This window comes from Eulemur rufifrons, chromosome 6 (assembly GCF_041146395.1).
Source record: "Eulemur rufifrons isolate Redbay chromosome 6, OSU_ERuf_1, whole genome shotgun sequence".
Taxonomy (NCBI): Eukaryota; Metazoa; Chordata; class Mammalia; order Primates; family Lemuridae; genus Eulemur; species Eulemur rufifrons.
In genome coordinates, this window is record NC_090988.1 from 57,951,109 (window position 1) to 57,973,637 (window position 22,529).

The 22,529-nt window shown below is 36.3% G+C and overlaps 1 protein-coding gene across 1 annotated transcript; it reads right to left on the reverse strand.

Annotated features, from left to right (window-relative positions):
* Window positions 1–10,623: 10,623 nt before the first annotated feature.
* LOC138384178 (olfactory receptor 6A2) lies at window positions 10,624–11,607 on the reverse strand. The gene has a single exon (XM_069469483.1). It carries the CDS (start codon window positions 11,605–11,607, stop codon window positions 10,624–10,626), a length of 984 nt encoding a protein of 327 aa, XP_069325584.1.
* Window positions 11,608–22,529: the final 10,922 nt, after the last annotated feature.

Here is a 22,529-nt window from a genome sequence, read left to right on the forward strand (position 1 = left end):
AATCTTTATTCATATATAAATTCTTGTTTAATCCTGGACCATGTTTATTTACATCTATGGGTATGGTGTGATCCTTTTCACTTACTCCTATACACAAAATGATGTAATATCTAATTACTCAGAACCCAGGATAAGAAACGGTTTAGAGAAGTGTGTTAAAGGAAATAGAACCATTCATTCTTTTCATTCTTTGTATAAAATATGCTTCCTGCTTTTACTGATCTCTCACTACATATAGGGCACTGTTCTGTACATTCTCTGGGATAAAAATATGTAGGTCCTGATTTCTGTCATCTGTTAACCTATAATGTCGTAAGTAAAATAAGAAGTATACAGCACAATTAATACAGAATGCAACATGTGCCATAAAAGAAGTGCAAAAAAAAAAATCCTCTGAAGACTCCAAAGAGGGAGAAATTCTTTCTGACTGAGGAACCTTGAAAAGATTTCATCAAATAGGGGTCATGCCAGACTCATGGAAAGAAGATAGTTTGCAAGTAATATTGTGGTAAATGATTCTGTTTCACCGATTAGAGGACTTGGTTTTTAATTTAGGTTTCACTTTTTTTTTAAACAATTGACCTTATGAAATTGTCTTTATTCCTTAACTTATTCATCCATAAAATAGGATAAAAATATTTTCCTTGTCAATATCCTATCATTGATATTAAGATCAAAAGTTATATGGGGAGTGACACCAGCAAGATGGCAGAGTAGGAGATCCCAGCCTTTAACCCTCACAACAATTAGACAGCTATCCTGAAATGAAAATAGTTCTGGGAGAAATCAGGTGTCTACTCAAAATGTGTAATGGCCAGGTACAATGGCTCACACCTGTAATCTCAGCACTTTGAAAGGCTGAAGCAGGAAGATCACTTGAAGCCAGGAATTCAAGACTAGCCTGGGCAACATAGTGAGACCCCCATCTCTACAAAAAAAATTTTTTTTAAATATCCAGGTGTGGTGACAGGTGCCTGTAGTCCTAGCTAATCTACAGGCTGAGGCAGGAGGATTGCTTGAGCCCAGGACTTTGAGGTTACAGTGAGCTATGATGCTGTGATTGCACCACTGCACTCCAGTTTGGGCAACAAAGTGAGACCCTGTCTCCAAAAAAAAAAAAATCAAGGTGTAGCAACTCAGTGGAGCAAAAAACCTCAATAACCTCTTAGCAATTTGGAAATATATAATATACTATTATTAAATATATTTATTATGTTGTACAATAAATCTCAAAATGAATACACATTCTTCTGCAGTGCACACAGAACATCCTCCAAGATAGATCATATGTTTGGCCACAAAACAAGCCTTAACAAATTTAAGAAGACTAAAACCATATCAAGGCTTAGTGTGGTGGCTCACATCTGTAATAGTAGCACTCTGGGAGGCCGAGGTGGGCAAATGGGCTTGAGCTCAGGAGTTTGAGGCCAGCCTGAGCAAGAGCCAGACCCCGTCTCTACTAAAAATAGAAAAATTAGCTGAGCTTGGTGGTACACATCTGTAGTCCCAGGTACTCAGGAGGTGGAGGCAGGAGAATTACTTGAGCCCATGAGTTTGAGGTTACACTGAGATATAATGATGCCACTGCACTCTACCTGGGGTGATAGAGCAAGACTCTGTCAAAAATAAAAAAAATCAAGCATCTTTGATGACCAAAATAGTATGAAACTAGAAATCAATAACATGAGGAAAACTGGAAAACTGACAAATGTGTAGACATTAATGAACACATTCCTGAACATTTTATGGGTCAATGAAAGAATCAAAAAGGAAATAAAAAATATCTTGAGACAAGCAAAAATGGAAACACAGCATACCAAAATGTATAGGATACAGCAAAAGCAGTTCTAAGAGGGACATTTATAGCAATGAGCACCTGTATGAAGAAAAAAGAAAGATCACAGATAAATAACCAACTTTATACCTCAAGGAATTAGAAAAAGAAGAAGAAACCAAACTTAAAATCAGTAGAAGAAAGGCTATAACAAAAATCAGAGCAGAAGTAAATGAAATAGAGATTAAGAAACAATAGGAAAGATCAATTACACATAGCATTAATTTTTTTCAAGAAATAAAATTGACAGACCTTTCACTACAATAAAATAAAAAGAGAATACTTAAATAAATAAATCATAAATGAAAGAGGAGACATTACAACTAATACCACAAAAGCACAAAGGATCATAAAAGACTATTATGAACAATTATACTCCAACAAATTGGATAACTTGGAAAAATAATAAATTCCTAGAAGTATACAACCTACCAAGACCAAATCATGAGTAAATAGAAAATCTGAACAGACCAATAATGAGTAAAGAGATTGACTCAATAATCAAAAACATCCAAATAAAGAAATACCCAAGACCAGATGGCTTCATGGATGAATTCTACCAAACCTTTAGAGAATAGTTAATATCATCCTTCTCAAACTCTTCCAAAAAATGAAGAGGTGAGACTACTTCCAAACTCATTTTACAAAGCCAGCATTACCCTGATACCAAAGCCAGACAAGGGCACTGCAATAAAAGAAAATTACAGGCCAACATCCATGATAAGCATAGTTGCAAAAATCTTCAACAAAATACTAGCAAACTGAATCCAACAGTACAATAAAAAGATAATTGATCATAAAGTAAGTGGGTTTTATCCCAGGGATGAAAAGATGGTTCTATATACACAAATCAATAAATATAATTCATCACATAAACAGAAGTAAAAGCAAAAACCACATGATCATCTCAATAGACGAAGAAAAAGCATTTGATAAAATCCAGCACCCCTTCATGATAAAAATTCTCAAAAAACTAGGAATAGAAGAAACATACCTCAAAATAATAAAAGCTATATATGACAAACCCACATCTAACATAATACCTAATGTGGAAAAGTCTAAAGTATTTTCCACAAGAACTGGAACAAGGCAAGGATGCCCACTGTCATCACTTATATTCAACACAGTACTGAAAGTCCTAGTCAGAGCAATTGGGCAAGAGAAAGAAATAAAAGCATCAATATTGGGGAAAAAGGAGATCAAACTATCAATGTAACAAAGAAGCATTTGTACCTCCTAAATCTATTGAAATAAATATGATAAAACTCTTCACAAATTAAATATGGGAGGAATGCACTCAACATAATAAAAGCTATATGTGACAAGCCCACAACTAACATCATACTCAGTAGTGAAAAGTTGAAAGCCTTTTCTCTGAGATCAGGAAAAGGAAAACGGTGCTCACTTGTATCACTTCCATTCAACATAGTACTGAAAGTCCTAGCCAGGGCAATTAGGCAAGAAAAAAAGGACATCCTAACTGGAAAAAAGAAGTAAAATGTCTCTGTATGAAGACAACTTGATCTTATGTACAGAAAACTCTAAGGACCTCACCAAAAGACTGGTAGAACACAAATTCAGTAAAATTGCTGGATAAAAAATCAGCATACAAAAATCAGTTGTGTTTCTATATATTAACAGTAAACTATCAGAAAGAGAATTTGGAAAATGATTCCATTTAAAATAGTATCAAAGTTGAATAAAGGAATATATATATTATATAGGAATAAATAACCAAGGAGATAAATGATCAGTGCACTAAAAACTATAAAACTTTGATGAAAGAAATCAAAGACACAAAAATTGGAAAGTTACTCTGTGTTCACAGATTGGAAGAATTAATATTGTTAAAATGTTCATACTACCCAAAGCAATCTACAGGTTCAATGTAATCCCTGTCAAAATTCCATTGCTATTTTTCACATAAAAGAAAAAAAATTCTAATATTTATATGGAACCACAAAATATGCAAATAAATAAGGAACCACAAAGAATGCAAACAACTGAAGCAATATTGAACAATAAAAAAGCTGGAGGCATCACATTGTCTGATTTCAAATGATATTACACAGCCACAGTAATCAAAATAATATGGTACTGAGAGGAGAACAGACACATAGACTAATGAAACAAAATAAAGAGCCCAAAGATAAACCCACACATATATAGTCAACAACTTTTCCCATAAAGTTGCCAAGAATACACAATGGAGAAAGGATACTACCTCTTTAATAAATTAGGTTGGGAAAATGCAATCTCCTCATGCAGAGGAATGAAATTGGATCCTTATCTTACACCATACACAAAAAAATCAACACAAAATGAATTAAAGACTTAAAGGTAAGACATGATGTAATAAAACTGCTAGAAGATAATAGAGGAAAAGCTCATGACATGGTCTTGGCAATGATTTTTTAGATTTGACTCAAAAGCATAGGGAACAAAAGCAAAAATAAACATGTAGGACTATATCAAACTAAAAATTTCTGCATGGCAAAGGAAATAATCAACAAAAGGAAAAGGAAACCTACAGAATGAGAGATAATATTTACAAACCATATATCTATAAAGGCATTAATATTTAAAATATATAAGGAACTCAAACAACTCAATAGCATAAAAACAAATAACCTGATTTAAAAATAGGCAAAGGATCTTAGTAGACATTTCTCCAAAGAAGACATAGAAATGGCCAACAGATAAATAAAAGATGGTCAATATCACTAGTGATCAGGGAAATGCAAATCAAAACCATAATGAAATATTACTTCACATTTATCAATCTGATTATTACATATTAAATTTTTAAAAAAGATCAAAGCAAAACAAGCATTGGCAAGAATGTGGAGTAAACAGAACTCTTGTACACTGTTCATGGGACTGTAAAATGATACAATAATTAGAGAAAACAGTATGCAAGTTCAAAAAATTAAAACTAGAACTATCATATGATTCAAGATTCCCACTTCTGGGTATATATCCAATGGAAATAAAATCACTGTGTCAAAGATGTACTTGCACTCCTATGTTTATTGCAGCATTATTCACAATAGTTAAAAGATTGGAAACAATCTAAGTGTACATCAACAGATGACTAGATGCAGAAAATGTGATATATCTATACAGCTGAATATTATCCACCCTTAAAAAAGAAGGCAGTTCTTTGAGGAATCTTCATACTGTTTTCCATAGAGCTTGTACTAATTTTCAGTCACACCAACATAGTATAAGCATTCCTTTCTATCTGCATCCATGCCAGTATCTATTGTTTTTGGACTTTATAATAAAAGCCAATGTAACTGGGGTAACATGGTATCTCATTGTGGTTTTAATTTGCATTTCCCTGATAATTAGTGATGGTGAGCATTTTTTCATATGTTTGTTAGCCATTTGTCTTTCTTCTTTTGAGAAGCTTCTGTTCATGTCTTTTGCTCACTTTTTAATAGGATTGTTTGTTTGTTTCTTGCTGATTTGCTTGAGTTCTTTGTAAATTCTGGATATTAGCCCTTTAACAGATGTGTAGCTTGTGAATATTTTCTCTCACTCTGCAGATTGTCTATCTGCTCTGTTGATTGTTTCCTCACCTGTGCAGAAGATTTTTGTTTATTTTTTTATTTCAAAATATTTCAGGCGTACATACATTTAGGTTACATATACTGCCTTTGTACTGCCCAAGTCAGAGCTGCAAGCATTCCTATCCCCAAACAGTTCACATTGAACCCATTAGGTGTGAATTTACTCATGCCCTCCTGCCCCCTCCCAACTTCCCAGGCCCTGATGAATGTTACTTCAATATGTGCACATAAGTGTTGATAGTTTAATCAAGTCCCATTTATTAATTTTTGTTGTTGCCATGATTGCCATTGGGGTCTTAGCCATAAATTCTTTGCTTAAAAGTAGACCTACCATTTGATCCAGCAATCCCACTATTGGGTATTTACCCAAAGGAAAAGAAGACTTTTCATCAAAGAGACACCTGCACTTGAATGTTTATTGCAGCACAATTCACAATTGCAAAGATGTGGAATTCACCCAAGTGCCTATCAGTTCATAAGCAGATTAATAAAATGTGGTACACGTATACAATGGAGTAATACTCAGCCATAAAAAAGATGAATTAATACTTTTTGCAAAAATCTGGATGGAACTAGAGACCATTCTTCTTTTTTTTTTTTTTTTTTTTTTTTTTTTGAGACAGAGTCTCACTTTGTTGCCCGGGCTAGAGTGAGTGCCATGGCGTCAGCCTAGCTCACAGCAACCTCAAACTCCTGGGCTCAAGCGATCCTACTGCCTCAGCCTCCCGAGTAGCTGGGACTACAGGCACGCGCCACCATGCCTGGCTAATTTTTTCTATATATATTTTAGTTGGCCAGATAATTTCTTTCTATTTTTAGTAGAGACGGGGTCTCACTCTTGCTCAGGCTGGTCTTGAACTCCTGACCTCGAGCGATCCACCCACCTCGGCCTCCCAGAGTGCTAGGATTACAGGCGTGAGCCACCGCGCCTGGCCTAGAGACCATTCTTCTAAGTAAAGTATCTCGACAATGAAAAAACAACCACCACATGTACTCACTATTAAATAGGAACTAACTGATGTACACATATATGGACAGAGGGAAGTAACTCAGTGGAAAACAACCAGAGGGGAGGAGGGAACAGGGGAGGGGAAAAAAACCTTCCTAATGGGTACAATGAACACTATTTAGGTGACAGGCACACCTATAGCTGGGACTCAAGCATTAAAAAAGTGATCCATGTAACCTAAAATATTTGTACCCCCTTAATATTTTGAAATAAAAAAGAAGGAAATTCTTTCATTTACAATGACATATATCAACCTAGAGGACTTATGCTAAGTGAAATAAGCCAGACACAGAAATACAAATACTGACTGATTTTGCTTATGTGTGGAAGCTTAATAAAAGTCAAACTCATAGTAACAGAGAGTAGAATGGTGGTTGCCAGGGGTTGGGGGTGGCAGTGGGGAATGGAAAATATTGGTCAAAGGGCTAAAATCTTTCATGTTTAAGATGAATAATTTGTGAGGATCTAACATATAGCATGGTGAAGGCAGTTAATAATAATGTATTATATACTTTAATTTTGCTACGTGAGCAGATCTCATCTATCCTTATGCAACCACACACACAAAGTAACTATGTAAAATTATTGATATGTTAATTATCTTGCTTATGGTAATGATTTCATAATGTAAACATATATAAAATCATGTTTTACACCTTAAATACACACAATTTTTATTTGTCAATCACACCTCAGTAAATCTAGGGGGTGGTGAAGAAAACTATGGATAAATAACATGAAAAAATATGAAAAAATTCTAACAAACAGTTCTAAAACTACTTTGTGATAACCACACAAATGTAATATATTACTTGTGCCGGAATATAAACTACAGCCATGATTTGATTAGTAGGAATGAGATGGGAGGGCTGTCAGTGTGGAGAGACTAGCACAGAAAAGAATTTAGAATATGGACAGCAAAAGCTGAGGCGATAGAATAATCAGGCCTCCTCAGTGACTACTGGTCACATCACTGCCTTGGACCCCAGGAAGCATTCATTCATTTAATGAACATTTGGGAAGTATGCACTGTGTGCTAAGAACAGGGTAAAGTGACAGCCCCTTCTGTCCATCAAGTTGTCCACAGCCTACTGATCTCTCAGTCTCTGCTACTAGTTATGCTTCAAGTAACCGTAAAATCTAGAATTGACTGCTAGAAGTTTTACAAGCATGAAGGCCTAGGAGATGCACTTGTGTCTTGGTGAGTAGCCAAAGGTGGCTAGAGAGAGATGGAGCAAGGGCCTAAAAAAAATGAGAAATCTTAGAAAACCTTCTCCAGTCCTTGAGGATTTGAAGGCTATGTGTGACTAACTTCAATCACCCAGCTGTGTTCTTTGTCTAAAAGCATATTGTGAGTTGGCACTAATTCTGGGAAGGCTGGGACCAGAGTGCCTTTTATAAAATCAGACTATGGAACATGAAAATCAGGGAAGGCAATCTTGCCCTGAGGAATGATTCTAAGAGAAAATGAAGATACTTCACCCATGGGCCCTCTCTTCTCTGCCTCATGCATATAGCTGTCCACACGTTCTTGCTAGCACCAAGCGGTGATATCTGAAAGAGCTGGTATAATTTTTTTAGAGTTGCTAAATGTATAAAGCGGTAACTGTGTGTCAATTACATTTTATTTTACCTCTCCCTTATCGATTAGCAAAATTAAAACAACATCAGTGCATGAATGTCATGACAATTAGAACTTCAGGTAAAAATTCCAAAAAGGTCTTCATATAAAAATAAAGTTTTGGCTGTACCCATCACTGTAACAAAAAAGGAAGGGATGGCATATTGTTATTTTATGGAAGCCACTGAAAACAATCAAACTTCTATTAGCCACGTAACAAACACATTTGTACCCCCTTGATATTTTGAAATTAAGAAAAAAATAAAATGTCCATAATAAAAAATTATTTGGTATAAAAGGACTAAAAATGTGTTTCTTTTTTAAATAAACATCTTTTATTTTGGATTAATATTATATTTACAGAAAACTTGCAAAGATGCTAATAAGAGTTCTCAAATACCTATTACTCAGTTTCAGTTTCCCATAATATAATCATCTTTCATTACCATGTACAGTTGTCAAAAAAAGAAACCAAAATTGATATATTATTGTTAACTATTCATATTTTAGCATTTTATTCATATTTTATAATATTTCCATTAATATTCTTTTAATATCTCAGATACAATCCAATATACCATACTCCACATAGGTATCTTGTCTCTTTATTCTCCTCTGATCTGATATTTCTCAGTCTTTACTTGTTCGTGACTGTAAGGGTTCTTAATGAAGGGAAATAGAGTTTTCAGAACAATTGTTATTTTTAAAATGTCTTTAACCAGAAAGGTGTTTGTTTTCTGATTCTGGTTAATGTGATATATTAGCAAATAGTAAAAAAATACTGGATTACTAATTTCAAGTAAAAAATTGTTAATCCCAGTTTAAAATTCATTTGTACATGGTTTGTAATGGACAAGAGGTTAAAATAAAGACCAAAAAGATTATTAAGACTATGCCATGAAGAAACTTGAAAGGCAGATCAAGAAACTTGGCATATATTCAACATCAGTGGGAACCACTAGATATTTGGAGGATAGAAGTCGCCTACATTGATCCTCACTTGCCTATAGATTTTAGTTGCCTCTGGCTATTTTGAATAGCACCCCTATTCATGTGGATCTAGCACCTACTGTACTGATGCAAGAGATTGGTGCCTTCTCCAGACACTGGCCTAGCAAAAGAGAATTAGAAAAGAGTTGTATTATCTAAGCAATATTTTGAAATATTGGCAGATTATGTAGCTGGTCTAAAACAAATAGGATCAAATGGAATGAAGATAAAATAAAATCCTGTATCTAGGTTTATGGGAAAAAATCAGTTATGCCAAAGGAGGATTGGGAATACTTAATCTGATAATTAATACTTCATTTGAAAAATGTTAGGAGACTTTATGACCTCCAATTCAATATGAGTCATGAGGGTCATATGATTATTAAAATTCAGTCCAAGTCAAGAGGGGCATCAATCTCACCATAGTATACAAAGACTCAAACTCATTCATTGTTTATTGAGAGATGAATATATGAAGGACACTGTGCTAAACACTGCTCCTATGCTGGAAGTTTGGTTTCCATTTTTGAACTGAGAATTAGGGTATTTTTTTTTAACTTGAAAAAAGTAGTGCATTTTATTGTAAAAAGCATGGAAAATAAAGAACAGCACAATGAAGAAATTCAACATCATGTTTTTACTATCTATTAACTGGTGTTAACCTATAAGGGAAGTTCATACAATAGCAATGCCCAGAGAAGGACTCTCCCACCCCAGATCACTACCCCATTTCAGAACCTTTCTCTGTGGGGACAGTTGGAAGGTAGACTTTTGATAAACTTTATGCCTAGTCATTTTTTAAATTACTGGAACAAGATACTTACATTGTTTTGGCACAAACAAGCTATGTATATTATATTAAAATTTTTAGTAAGTATGGATAAGCAAATAATGCCTGATATCCTTGCTAGTAGCCTTGTGCAAATTTTATTAAGCAGCAGACAACTATAAAAAGACAGAGCAACAGTTGGATCCCACATCTGGAAACAGAATTTTCATTATCTTCAGGGTTCTTGGTCTTGCAAGCTAAATTTCTGGAAATCATACTGACATACCCTCTAACAACCGTCTCTCTATCCAGATGAATAAAGTTGTATATATTATTGGTGAAGAAAAGTTTATTTATACACCCCTGTGGTTCAAGAAGTGTGATAGGTTCACAGTACAAAAATTCTTGGTTTTTTATCTCCTTGCTTGGTAACTGACACTGGAAAAGTGACCTCCTGGGTGATTGTGGGCCTCTATTACCTCATAGACTACAGTTGGTGGGCTGTGGCTGGCAGAGATCCCATCAAGAAGTCTCCTATTGCTTTCCCATAATGAATGCTGTGCTTCCTTGAATGGAACAGCGTCTGTGTAAATTACAATGAAGCAGATAATACAGAACCAACCTCTAGCCTGTATTTTAAGGCTTTGTACCGCAGAAATCCAGTTTGTAGTTTGTAATCCATCCCTCTTCCTCTTCCTGGACTAGTTCCTTGGTGATGCCTTTGAAACTTTAGTCCCTAATTTATGCCCTAAGAACTCCACTGGACTTCATAGAAGATCTCGAGCCCATGTTTAACAGCATTTTATCAGACATCATAGCTCCCCTTTACCCATCTCTGCTAGCTTTCCTGGGATTAGCATCCTGGTCCGGGTACAGGTGCAGAGTGCAACGTAGGGCTCTCTTGACCTCTTGGTTGCGCAAGCAGTAAATGATGGGATTGAGCAATGGTACAATGACAGCATAGAGTACAGAAACCAGTTTATTGGTGTCAAAAGCTGAGAGTGCCTTTGGCCGGGCATAGATGAAGATACTGGCTGCATAGAAGATGATCACAACAGTGAGATGAGAGGCACAGGTGGAAAAGGCTTTATGGCGTCCTGCAGCAGAGGGAATGCGCATCACAGCACTAGTAATGGCCATGTAGGAGGCCCCAGTGACAGAGAGAGGCCCCAGCAGAATAAAAATGGCCAGTACAAAATCCGTAAGCTCAGCTGTGGACATGTCAGTGCATGAGAGGTTGAGCAATGGGGAGACATCACAGAAAAAGTGATTGATGATGTTGGGACCACAGTAAGAGAGCCGAGAAATGAGAAAAACTTTGACCATGGAGATGCCAAAACCTCCAGCCCAAGAGCCAACTGCCATCTGCACACACAACCGGCCACTGACAATAACAGGATAGTGGAGAGGATGGCAGATGGCCACATAGCGATCGTAGGCCATAACGGCAAGAAGGACACACTCAGTGCAGCCCAAGCCCAGGAAAAAGTAGAGTTGTGTCATGCAGCCCTCAAAGGAGATTAGCTGTCTATGGCCCTGTTTATATGCAACAAAGCCAGCAAGCATCTTGGGAATAGTGACAGTGACATACCAGATCTCCAGAAAGGACATATTGCCCAGAAAGAAGTACATGGGTTTGTGGAGGGTGGAATGGTTCCTAATTGCTGTAATGATGAGTGTGTTCTCTGTTAGCACCAGTACATAGGCCAGTAGTGAAAGGGCAAACAATAGTGCCCGCAGGGGCACAGGAGCTGGGAAGCCCAGCAACACAAACTCACTCACTCTCCCACTATGGTTCCTCTGCTCCATGGTATAAATCTTGCCCACTGTTCTTCAGGAGATAAGAATAGAGTGTCTTCAGGAGGCAGCCACAAGAACGCAGCCTTTCTCTTGGTGGATTTATATTGGCAGAATGCATGCAGTGCATATAATTAATCACTGAGCGGAGGCCATTGCTTTCTTCTGTAATCTGGAAACAAACTAAGGCAAACATTGACAAGAATAAATGACTTTGTGTTGGGGACAGGATAGGAGTCTGTTTTGAACTTTGGAAAAGCATATATTGAGAAACACCAGGGAACAATGACAGTAGTTGGCACCTGAAGAACACAGAAAAAAACCAAAAATATAAAATCTGTATTGGCCTAAAGTGAGGGTTTGTCTCTGAACTGGATTGTGACTCTGTTTTAAGGAAATAAATTATGCATGAAGGACCAATGACAGTATATAACACAATATTTACTAATATGTTATTAGTACAGACAGTTTTCTAAAAAGTTTTCATAATTAATTCTCTTGATCTTCAGAACAATCCTGTGAGTTAGTACTATTGAAAGTCCCCATTTAATGCCCAAGAAACTGAAGCATAGAGAGTTAAATGACTTGTTCTGGGTCACAGAAATAATAAGAGGTGGAACCAGAAAGTCAGGACCTTAGAGTTTCCAAAACATTCAGGAGACATGAAGAAGGGACTGTGAAATATATCCTGGATTTATATTTAGGAGAGGAAGTCTTGGAGAGTCAGCTAGGGAAGCAATTCCCTCCTACAAGGAAAAAAGACTAAAGCAGAACACAAGCAGGTCACAGCACCGGTAGAATGAAAGCCTACAGAACCCAATACTTAAGACTCATCTAGAAGTCAGATTAGGAAATGAATGCTGGGTGGCCAAAGGACTAAGAATCCCATCAGTTCTGAAAGTTGTACTAACTCTCTGGGAATGAGACTAGAGCATCTTCCTTTAGCATCAAGACCAATATAAAAACAACTTTTAGTTGTTTAACTTGGTATCAGAGGTAATTTTTTTTCCTTTCAAAACTTCAAGCCCTTTCTGAGTCTCATGTGGAAGAGAAGTTAGAATTTCCACATGGGAGCTGATACAAAGAAAGGGTTATCTTTATCCTTTTTGGGACAGAGGGTAGAGATTAGAAAGGATGACACAGTAGAGTCAGCTGAATGTCTGGATGCTATTTCCTTTCAGAAGATTTCTTACTTTTAGTCTTAAATCTGTTCCTATGAGGTTAGCAGGGGCAGAATGTGCTCACAAATCAAACTTCAACCTGCTGATTATTTTATTTCTGAATTTCTATTTTTCTTGTTGCTCTGATATCAGTACTTGGGCATTACTCAGTACTGGAGCCCTTGAAACCTCCCTCAATACTAAAGCAACTACATTGCTTACATTTCTTATCACTCTCATTCCCACAATTTTATTTATTTTGAAATTTGGGGTCTATCAGTTATGTTCTGGACCATAGGCCAAGAGTGGTGGTACATGAAAGATTCCTATGACATGAACTTAGTTTTCAAGGAGCTCGTAATCTTGCAATAGGGACATATCTTCATCTTCTCATCCCTGAAAGCCTAAGCTGCCATGTCTATCCACACACCATACATGCACACACATACATAAATTGGAACCTCAAATCCACAATTGCCATTTATAACCTTAGTCTTCATCCCTTCTCCTCTATACCTGCCTCATATGCCATTTATTGTGCTTTTGATCCTCTTGGCCTCTGACCTCATGCTTACCCTTCAGTCTTTTCTACCTTCATGTTTAATGTGCTGCATACTTGAAAACCATTAGCCTCTCACACATGGACTCCTATTTGATCTCTCTGCCTGTAGTCTCACCCTTAATGCTCAAATGGAACCATTTTAATTTCCTGCTTAAACTCTGTCCATAGTGCCTGTTTGCTTACACAATAATATTCAAACCATTTAAGAAGGTCCACAGGCATTTCATGATGTGCCACTGCTTTCATCAAAACCTTGTCTCTTGCCACAGTCTCTACTATATTTTATATCAGGAAGCTCTCAGCACACAACGTGTATATCACCTTCTAGCTTTGCTAATGCAATCTCTGTGAGCCTGGCTAGCCTCTATTTAGTCTTGAAGTCTTGGCTTATGTGGCATCTCCTTTAGAGGCATTAGTTATCTTTTTTTTTTCTTTTCCCTTCACAAGTTTGGTGAGTTTCTTCTCATTACTGTTCCTATTAGAGTCTATGAAAACATATATGTCATTTTACTTGTTGTATTACTGCTGCCATTTCTCTGGTAGATGCAAAGGAAGTGGCCCCATATGTCCTTAATGTTATAGGAAGGAGTGGACATAATTCCTTGGATGTGAAATAGATTTTTCAAATGCATTATGTCTAGAAAAATCTTTTCTATGATTGTTATTCCTCCATCACAATAAATGGCATTAGCTTCTATGAAGTCACCTATGCCAGACATCTGGAAGTTTCCTAGATCTTTTATACTCCACACTTCCCCCACCCCATATTCCATACATAGCTGATCCAAGTCCTAGCTGAAGTGCCTCTTTATCTCTCATGTCTGTCCCCTTTCTTCTGTCCTTTTACTGCCTTCCCCATAGGTCCTTAGTTTTCATCCCTCCAAAACTACACGTACTTCTGCAGAACAGATTATTTACTGGTATGTCTATCTCTTCCTCTGACAGTAGTTCCTGTTACAGGGTCTGCTTTAGTTACTGATTATGAATGACTTATGGATGCACGGATGAATAGAAAAATAGAGGAAGGTATAATATGGGCACAGGAGATGAATTACACATAATGGGAATGGAATATAGAGAATGCAGAATGTAAAAAGAATTTGGGTTGGTACCAAACCCACAGGAAGTAGTATAATGTAGAGGTAATGACGTGGGCTCTGCAGTCACACTGCTTGTGCTCAGCTGTGGGACTTTGGGGAAATTATTTAAACTCTTTAAGCCTCTGTTTTCTCATCTGTAAAATGAGAATCATTCTAATATATATCTTACAGCTTTGTTATGAGGATTAAATGAATTAATATATGGATGGAAGTTTCATAGAAAGGCACCCGGAACAGTATTTCATTTTTGTTAATTTCAAAATATTAAGGGGGTACAGATGTTTTTGTTACATGGGTAGCTTCTATAATGCTTTAGTCAGGGCTATAAGTGTACCCATCACTTAATCCACTTAAATAGAGAATTTAAGTGGATTACCAGAAGATATGAAAGAGTTGAAATAATATGTAAGGAAAATATGCATTGCTTGTAGAGCTGCAGGGACCTGATAAAACATGAGGAAGTAGAATAAGTGCAGGAAGATTGGACTTTTATGGATAAGAGGTATGAAATTTAGGTAAGGTGAACTAGCTATATGGACAATAGATCCAATGAGAGAAGATAGGTGACAATTACTAGAATGTGGCAAGCAGAGGCTAGGAATGGAAGATCAGAGCACAGGTGTAGTATAAATAAAGGACCAGCTATGAGTGGAAAAGAGCAGGAAAATGATATTAGTGTAAGTATTAACAGAATGGACCAGATGTGGAAAATATCGAGGGGTTTGGGGTTTTATTAGATGTAGAGAGGAATAAGAAGATGGGTAGACAGAAGTAAAGAAAACATAGGACAATTGACCACTTAAAGAGGAATCAGCAGATAACAGAATCTACTCACCTTACTTGGATTTCATTGATCCATCAGGGACCTCCTGAGATGGTCTAGTTGGTTAGGAGAAGACTTGGGGAGAGTATTGGAAAGAAAGTTTAAGCGTCAAGACAAAGAAAGACGTGACAGAGGCTCCACCTTCTCTTCCTCCTGTGGCCAGAGAACTGCCAAACCAGGTAAGATAACTTTATCTTGCACCTCCCTGCCTTAGTCCCATTTTGCCCTCCTCCTACTGATGCTTTGGGATGACTCTGAGGCAGAAGCCCAAGGGACCAAAAGAGGTACAAGAGGGAAAAAAGAGACCAGAGCAGAGGACAGAGAAAGGGAATGTTGGGGAAACTCAGGAAAAAAGAAGTTTTTCAGGAAGTTACATGAAGGAAAAGGTGCCACAATACCCCGCCTCATAGTTTCCCCCCTTGCCTTCTAGTTCCTCTGCAGTCTCCATTTCTTTCTATCATGCCCTACTCCTGCTGGAAGAAAAGTCATGGGCTTTGGGCCAGGCCAATATGGGCTCATGTCCTAACAAAGCCATGTAATCTTGGGCAATTTACTAAACTGCTTTAAGCTTTAGATTCTTAATGAGTACAATGAGATTAATATGCCTCACAGGGTTGTGGAGAGGAGTAAATGTCAGTAATATATGTGGAGGGCCTGGAACATGCTAGGGTATCAACCACACTACACAGTTTATTCTCTTATCTCCTGACACCATGTGGGTGATACCCCTTAATTCCATGATGGCATAGGAGGAATACTGAATGAAGAGTTAGGGTTTCTATGTTTTAGTTGCATGTTTATAAGTGATATTTTGTTTAAACTAGGATTTTGTTTTAAATGTTTATTTTCCATAAAATGATAATAACATATATGATAACTGTTTTGAGAATTAAGTAAAACAAAGTTTGTGAAAAGGTGTGGCACAGTACCAAACCCACAGGAAGTAGTATAATGTAGAGGTAATGACGTGGGCTCTGCAGTCACACTGCTTGTGCTCAGCTGTGGGACTTTGGGGAAATCATTTAAACTCTTTAAGCCTCTGTTTTCTCATCTGTAAAATGAGAATCATTGTAATACATATCTTACAGCATTGCTATGAGGATTAAATGAATTAATATATCGATGGAAGTTTCTTAGAAAGGCACCTGGAACAGTATTTCATTTTGTTAATTTCAAAATATTAAGGGGGTACAGATGTTTTTGTTACATGGGTAGCTTTTATAATGCTTTAGTCAGGGCTATAAGTGTACCCTTCACCAGAATAGTGTTCATTGTACCTGTTAAGCAGGTTTTTAACTGTCCCTCTCCCCTCCCCACTTCTTGATTTCCATCAATTTTTACTTATTTCTGTGCCCATGTATGCCCATCAATTAGTCCCAAATTATTAGATAATTCATGAGTGGATTAACAAGATGTGGTATATGTATATATATATACTATGGAGTATTACTCAGCCATAAAAAGAAATGAATTAATGTCTTTTGCAGCAATTTGGTTGGAACTGAAGATGGAGATGTAAGAGAAGGATCTTGAGTTTAAGAAGTAATTGGGAGAAAACATTTCTCAAAATTTAAATAATTAGAACAAAATGAGTATGATTGGGCAGTTATCATTGTCTGTGTCAGTGTGCTGCTCATAAGTCTCACAGATCCCATGATAGGAGCAAAGTCCTGAAATGGAAAAGATACTGAGGGGGTCAAGGGGAATTGACCAAAACATAAGAATGTGCAGCAAGAGCAAGGAAGGGTAGAATAGAAAAGACTATCTGCAAATACTCTTAAAATAAAAAACTACTTTTGAGTAAAATCATATGACATATAAACACTTTAATAAACTCTATTTTGAAGAAAGCACAAAAATGTGTGTGTGTGTATTTGATATACTGTACTATTAATTGAAAAACCATCAAAGCCAGCAACTGGTTTAATCAGTGTTGATTTGGTTGGTATGGTAGTGTTGTCCAAATGAGGGATGTTTTCAATAGTTTAGATTTATTGAGGTTGATGTCAGATGTCAGTTTTCCTTTGGCTATTATAAGTCAATAGACAACATCAATAGGTTAAATAAATTAATCCATAACCATTTCAATATATTAAATATGCATTATTTAATTTGTATAATAAACTCAACACCCACAAGGATAGAGGGGTCACTTCCTTAAATAAATACAGGTCCACATTTCTTTATTCACAACAAATTGGATTTTTCAGATTTTAAATAGGCAATATCCTTTGTACACTTTCAAACACCCCCAAAGAGTTCTGAAGCAGCATTCCATAACTAGCATATTAATTAATATCTCTACATCAAAACATGTGACTATTTACACAACATGAAATAAATGAAAACTGTAAACAATCTCGTATCCATTCTCAATAGATTTTGTCACTTTAGGCTCCAAACTTAGGAAAAAATGTTCACTTTTCAAAGCTGCTTGGATTTTGGAATTGCAGATAAGAGCTTGTGGAATGTGTACCTATTTAAAATCAAATGCAATACCAACTGGGGAAATACTAGACATGTTTTTATTAAAGCAGAAGATGGCAAGAATATTCCTTATCCCTATTATTTCGTATTGCTTTGGCAATTTTTTTCTTTTTTTTTTAAATTTTTTGCCAACAGTTAAAGATGATGCTTTGGCAATTTTTGTCAACACAATACAACATGAAATTTTAAAATATTGAAAAGACAGATACAATATTAGTTGCATATAATATGATCATGCTCATGGAATATGTGAGTGCTAAGCCAAAAACTGTTAGATAATTATAAGAAATAATACAGAAATATTCTATATACCCTTTGCCCAATTTCTTACATGACAATGTATTACAAAACTGTAGTACATTATCACAAACTATATATCCGCACAGATTCATTCAAGATACAGAAGGTCCTCATGTCGCCCTTTTGTAGGCAGACCCATTTCTCTCCTGCCCCGAACTTTTCCTTAACCCCTGGCAACCACTAACCTGTTCTCCATTTCTATAATTTGGCGTTTCAGGAATGCTATGTAATAGAATCATACATTATATAATCTTTTGAAATTGGCTTTTTTCACTCAGCATAATTCTCTGGAGATTAATCCAGGTCATTGTGTATATCAGTGGCCCATTTTTTAAAATAGCTGGTTAGTATTCCATTTCTTAGCAATTTGCAAGTATACAGTACATTATTATTAACTTTCTTGTCTTAGAGTAGATCTCCAGAACTTATTCCTCCTGTCTAATTGAAACTTTGTACCCTTTGATGAACATCTCTCCCCTGCCCTCCCACCCAACCTCCCTCCCCCAGTCCCTGGTAACTATTAATACTATTCTACTTTCTTCTTCTATTAGTTCAATGTTTTAGACTCCACATACAAGTAAGATCATGTAGTATTTGTCTTTCTGTGTCTGGCTTATTTCACTTAACATGTCTTTCAGATTCATCCATGTTGTCATAAATGACAGGATCTTCCTCTTTTTTTAAGGCTAAATAGTATTCCATGTGTATATGTATTACATTTCTTTTAACTATTCATCTGCTGATGAACACTTAGGTTGATTCCATAGTTTAGCTATTGTCAATAATGCTGCAATAAACATGGGAGTATAGATAGCTCTTCTATATACTGATTTTCATTCCTTCAGATATTTACCGAGAAGTGGACTTGCTGGATCATATGGTAGTTCTATTTTTAATTTTTTGATGAACATCCACACTGTTTTCCAAAATGGAAGCACCAATTTATATTCCCACCAACAGAATACAAGGGTCACTTTCTCCACATCCTTGCCAACAATTGTTATCTTTTGCCTTTTTTATATTAGCCATTCTAATGTGATGTGATAGTTCATTATGGTTTTAATTTGCATTTCCCGATGAGTATTTTTTAAATAATTGTCAGCAATGTGCATGTCTCGTTTTGAGAACTGTCTATTCAAGTCCTTTGACAATTTTTTAATCAAGCTATTTGTTTTCTTGCTATTAAGTTGCTTGAGTTTCTTATAATATTTTAGATATTGACGCATATCAGATGTATGGCTTGCAGATATTTTTTCCCATTCCTTAGGCTGTCTCTTCACTCTGTTGGTTGTTCGTTTTGCTGTACAGAAACATTTTAGTTTGATGCAATCTTATTTGTCTATTTTTGCATTTGTTACCTGTGATTTTGGAGTCATATCCAAAAAAAGCTTTGTTAAAACCAATGTCAAGAAGCTTTTTCCCTATTTTTTTTTTCTTTTTTGACACAGGGTCTCTCTCTTGCCCAGGCTAGAGTGCAATGGCATCATCATAGCTCAAAGCAACCTCAAACTCCTGAGTTCAAGCCATCCTCTTGCCTCAGCCACCTGAGTAGTTGGGACAACAGGCGCACACCACCATGATCAGCTAATTTTTTCCTTTTTTAGTAGAGATGGAGTCTCACTCTTGCTCAGATTAGTAGGCTAGTCTCAAACTCCTGAGCTCAAGAGATCCTCCTGCCTTGGCCTCCCAGAGTGCTAGGGTTACACACATGAGCCACCATGCCCAGCCTTCCCTATGTTTTTTTCTAGTAGTTTTGCAGTTTCAGGTCTTATGTTAAATCTTTAATCCATTTTGAATTGATTTTTGTGCATGAGTAAGGTTAAGAGTCCAGTTTTGTTGTTATGCATGTGGATATACAGTTTTTCCAACATCATTTTTATTGAAGAGACTACCTTTTTTCCATTGTGTATTCTTAGCACTGGTAATAGGTTTTTATAGATGTCTTTTATCAAATTGAGGAAGTTATTTTCTATTTTGATTTTCTGTGAGGTTTTTTTTTTTTTTTAACATGAATTAGTGTTGAATTTTGTCAAATGTGGTTTTTGCATTTCTTTATGTAAGAATATTATGTGGGCCGGGCGCGGTGGCTAACGCCTGTAATCCTAGCACTCTGGGAGGTCGAGGCGGGTGGATCGCTCAAGGTCAGGAGTTCGAGACCAGCCTGAGCAAGAGCGAGACCCCGTCTCTACTAAAAATAGAAAGAAATTATATGGACAACTAAAAATATATATATAGAAAAATTAGCCGGGCATAGTGGCGCATGCCTGTAGTCCCAGCTACTCGGGAGGCTGAGGCAGGAGGATCGCTTGAGCCCAGGAGTTTGAGGTTGCTGTGAGCTAGGCTGACGCCACGGCACTCACTCTAGCCTGGGCAACAAAGTGAGACTCTGTCTCAAAAAAAAAAAAACAAAAAAAAAAAAAAAAAAAAGAATATTATGTGACATTTCTTCTTCAGCCTTTTAATATGATGGATTATGTTGATTGATTTTAAAATATTGAACCATCCTGCATATCTGAAATATATCACACTTGGTCACAGTGCATAGTTCTTTTTACACATGTTGAATTATATTTTCTAATAAGTTGTTAAAGATATCTGTATTTGTGTTAACAAGAAATATTATTCTATAGCTTTGTTGATGTTTTTGTTGTACTTTACCTGTTTTTTTATTTTATTTATTTATTTTAATTTTTTTTAATTTTTTTAATTTATTTTATTTTATTTATTTATTTTTTTATTTATATTATGGGGGTGCTAATGTTTAGGTTTCATATATTGCCTTTGCCCCACTCGAGTCTGGGGGATGGACACGCTTTATCTGGTTTTTGTATCAGGGTAAAATTAGATTCATAAAATGATTTGGAAAGTGTTCTCTCCTCTGTTTTCTAGGAGGGATTGTGTAGTACTGGCGTCAATTCTGTTTATGCACTTGGCAGAATTCTCCAGTGAAGCCATATGGACCTGGATATTTCTTTAGGGGAGCTTATAAATTAAGAATTTAACTTCCTTAATAGTTAACAGGCTATTCAAAAGATCTATTTCATATTGGGTGAGTGTGACAGTTTGTGTCTTTCAAAGAATTGGTAGATATCTTCTAATTATTAAACTGACGTGTGTAGAGGTGTTCATAGTATTCACTTATTATCCTTTTTTTCTTCAGGGTTTGTACTGATCACCCTATTATCATTCCTGAAATGGGTCATTTGTGTCTTCTTTTTTTCTTTGTCATTTTTCTAAAAGTTTGTCAATTTTACTCATCTTTTCTAAGAATGAGCTTTTTGTTTCATTAATTTTCTTTACTGTTTTCAATATCATTAATTTATACTCTGATCTTTATTATTCCTTTTGTTCCATTTGCTTTGGGTTTATATTGATCTTTTTCTTTTCTAGGTTCTTGAGATAGGAGCTTAGATTATTGATTTCAGAAGTTTCCTCTTTTTTAAAGTGTATATTTAGTGCCATAAAATTTCCTCTCAGCATTGCTTTAGTTATGTCCCACAAATTTTGATTTATTGTATTTTCATTTTCATTTAGTTCAAAGTGATTTTATCTCTTTGAGATTTACTCTTTGATCCATTGGTTATTTAAAACAGTGCCATTAATATTTAGGTTCCAAATGCTTGGAGATTTTTCTGCTATCTCTCTGACATTCTATAATCTCAGTGCTGTCCTCTATTGGTTTTTTTTTTTATCATTCAGTTTGAGATTTTTCCTGTTTCTTGGTCTGGTGAATAATTTTCTATTGAAACCACGATATATTAGGCATTCTCTCAAAAGACTTAGATCTTATTTAAACCTTCTGTCTTAATTTTCTTTGATACTGCTCCCAAATGAAAGAGGATACATGCCATGTGGGGCAGAAGTCTAGGTTTATCATTCACCTTCTAATGACATCAAAATGTGGAGCTTCTCATTACTGCTGGGAAGGGGTGGGAGTTTTATCTCCCTATTGCTCCACAGATACCTTCTTGGGAGGAGTAAGAGTGCTCAGTTATTTCTCCCCATGTGGTCTCCACTGACACAACAGTGGGCGGCCTTATTCTAATGAGATGCTGGTGACAATACTGACTCTCCATTTGGCCTCCTCTGACATAACCTTAGCATAGAGAGAGAAGAGTGCATCTTTACTGATGGATGGGGGTATAAGTACAACCGTTTCATGTGGTCTCCACTGGTATCTGGTGGCATTGGTCAGGGGACTCATTACTTTTCAGTGGGGAGAAAGTCTTGGCTCCCTACCCACTGTGGTGAGGGTAGAAGTCCATACTCCCCACTAAATCTTTGCTAGAATAGGTGGGGATAAAACCACAGTTTTTCCTATCGTTTACAGCTGAAGTAGAGTAGTTTTTGTCTAAAATATTTTCATTTTGCTAGGTTGCCCTTTTCTTGGTTGTTAGGCTAGAGAGAGCACACCTTTACTGGGGCAATTTTTGTCTCTGTGTGTTAGCATTTCCAGATTTCTGGCTTCTCCAATATCAAGTCTGGGATATATGAATTCAAAG

Excerpts from the sequence above, each read along its gene's own strand:
- LOC138384178 (XM_069469483.1), bottom strand. The coding sequence starts at position 11,607 with ATGGAGCAGAGGAACCATAGTGGGAGAGTGAGTGAGTTTGTGTTGCTG.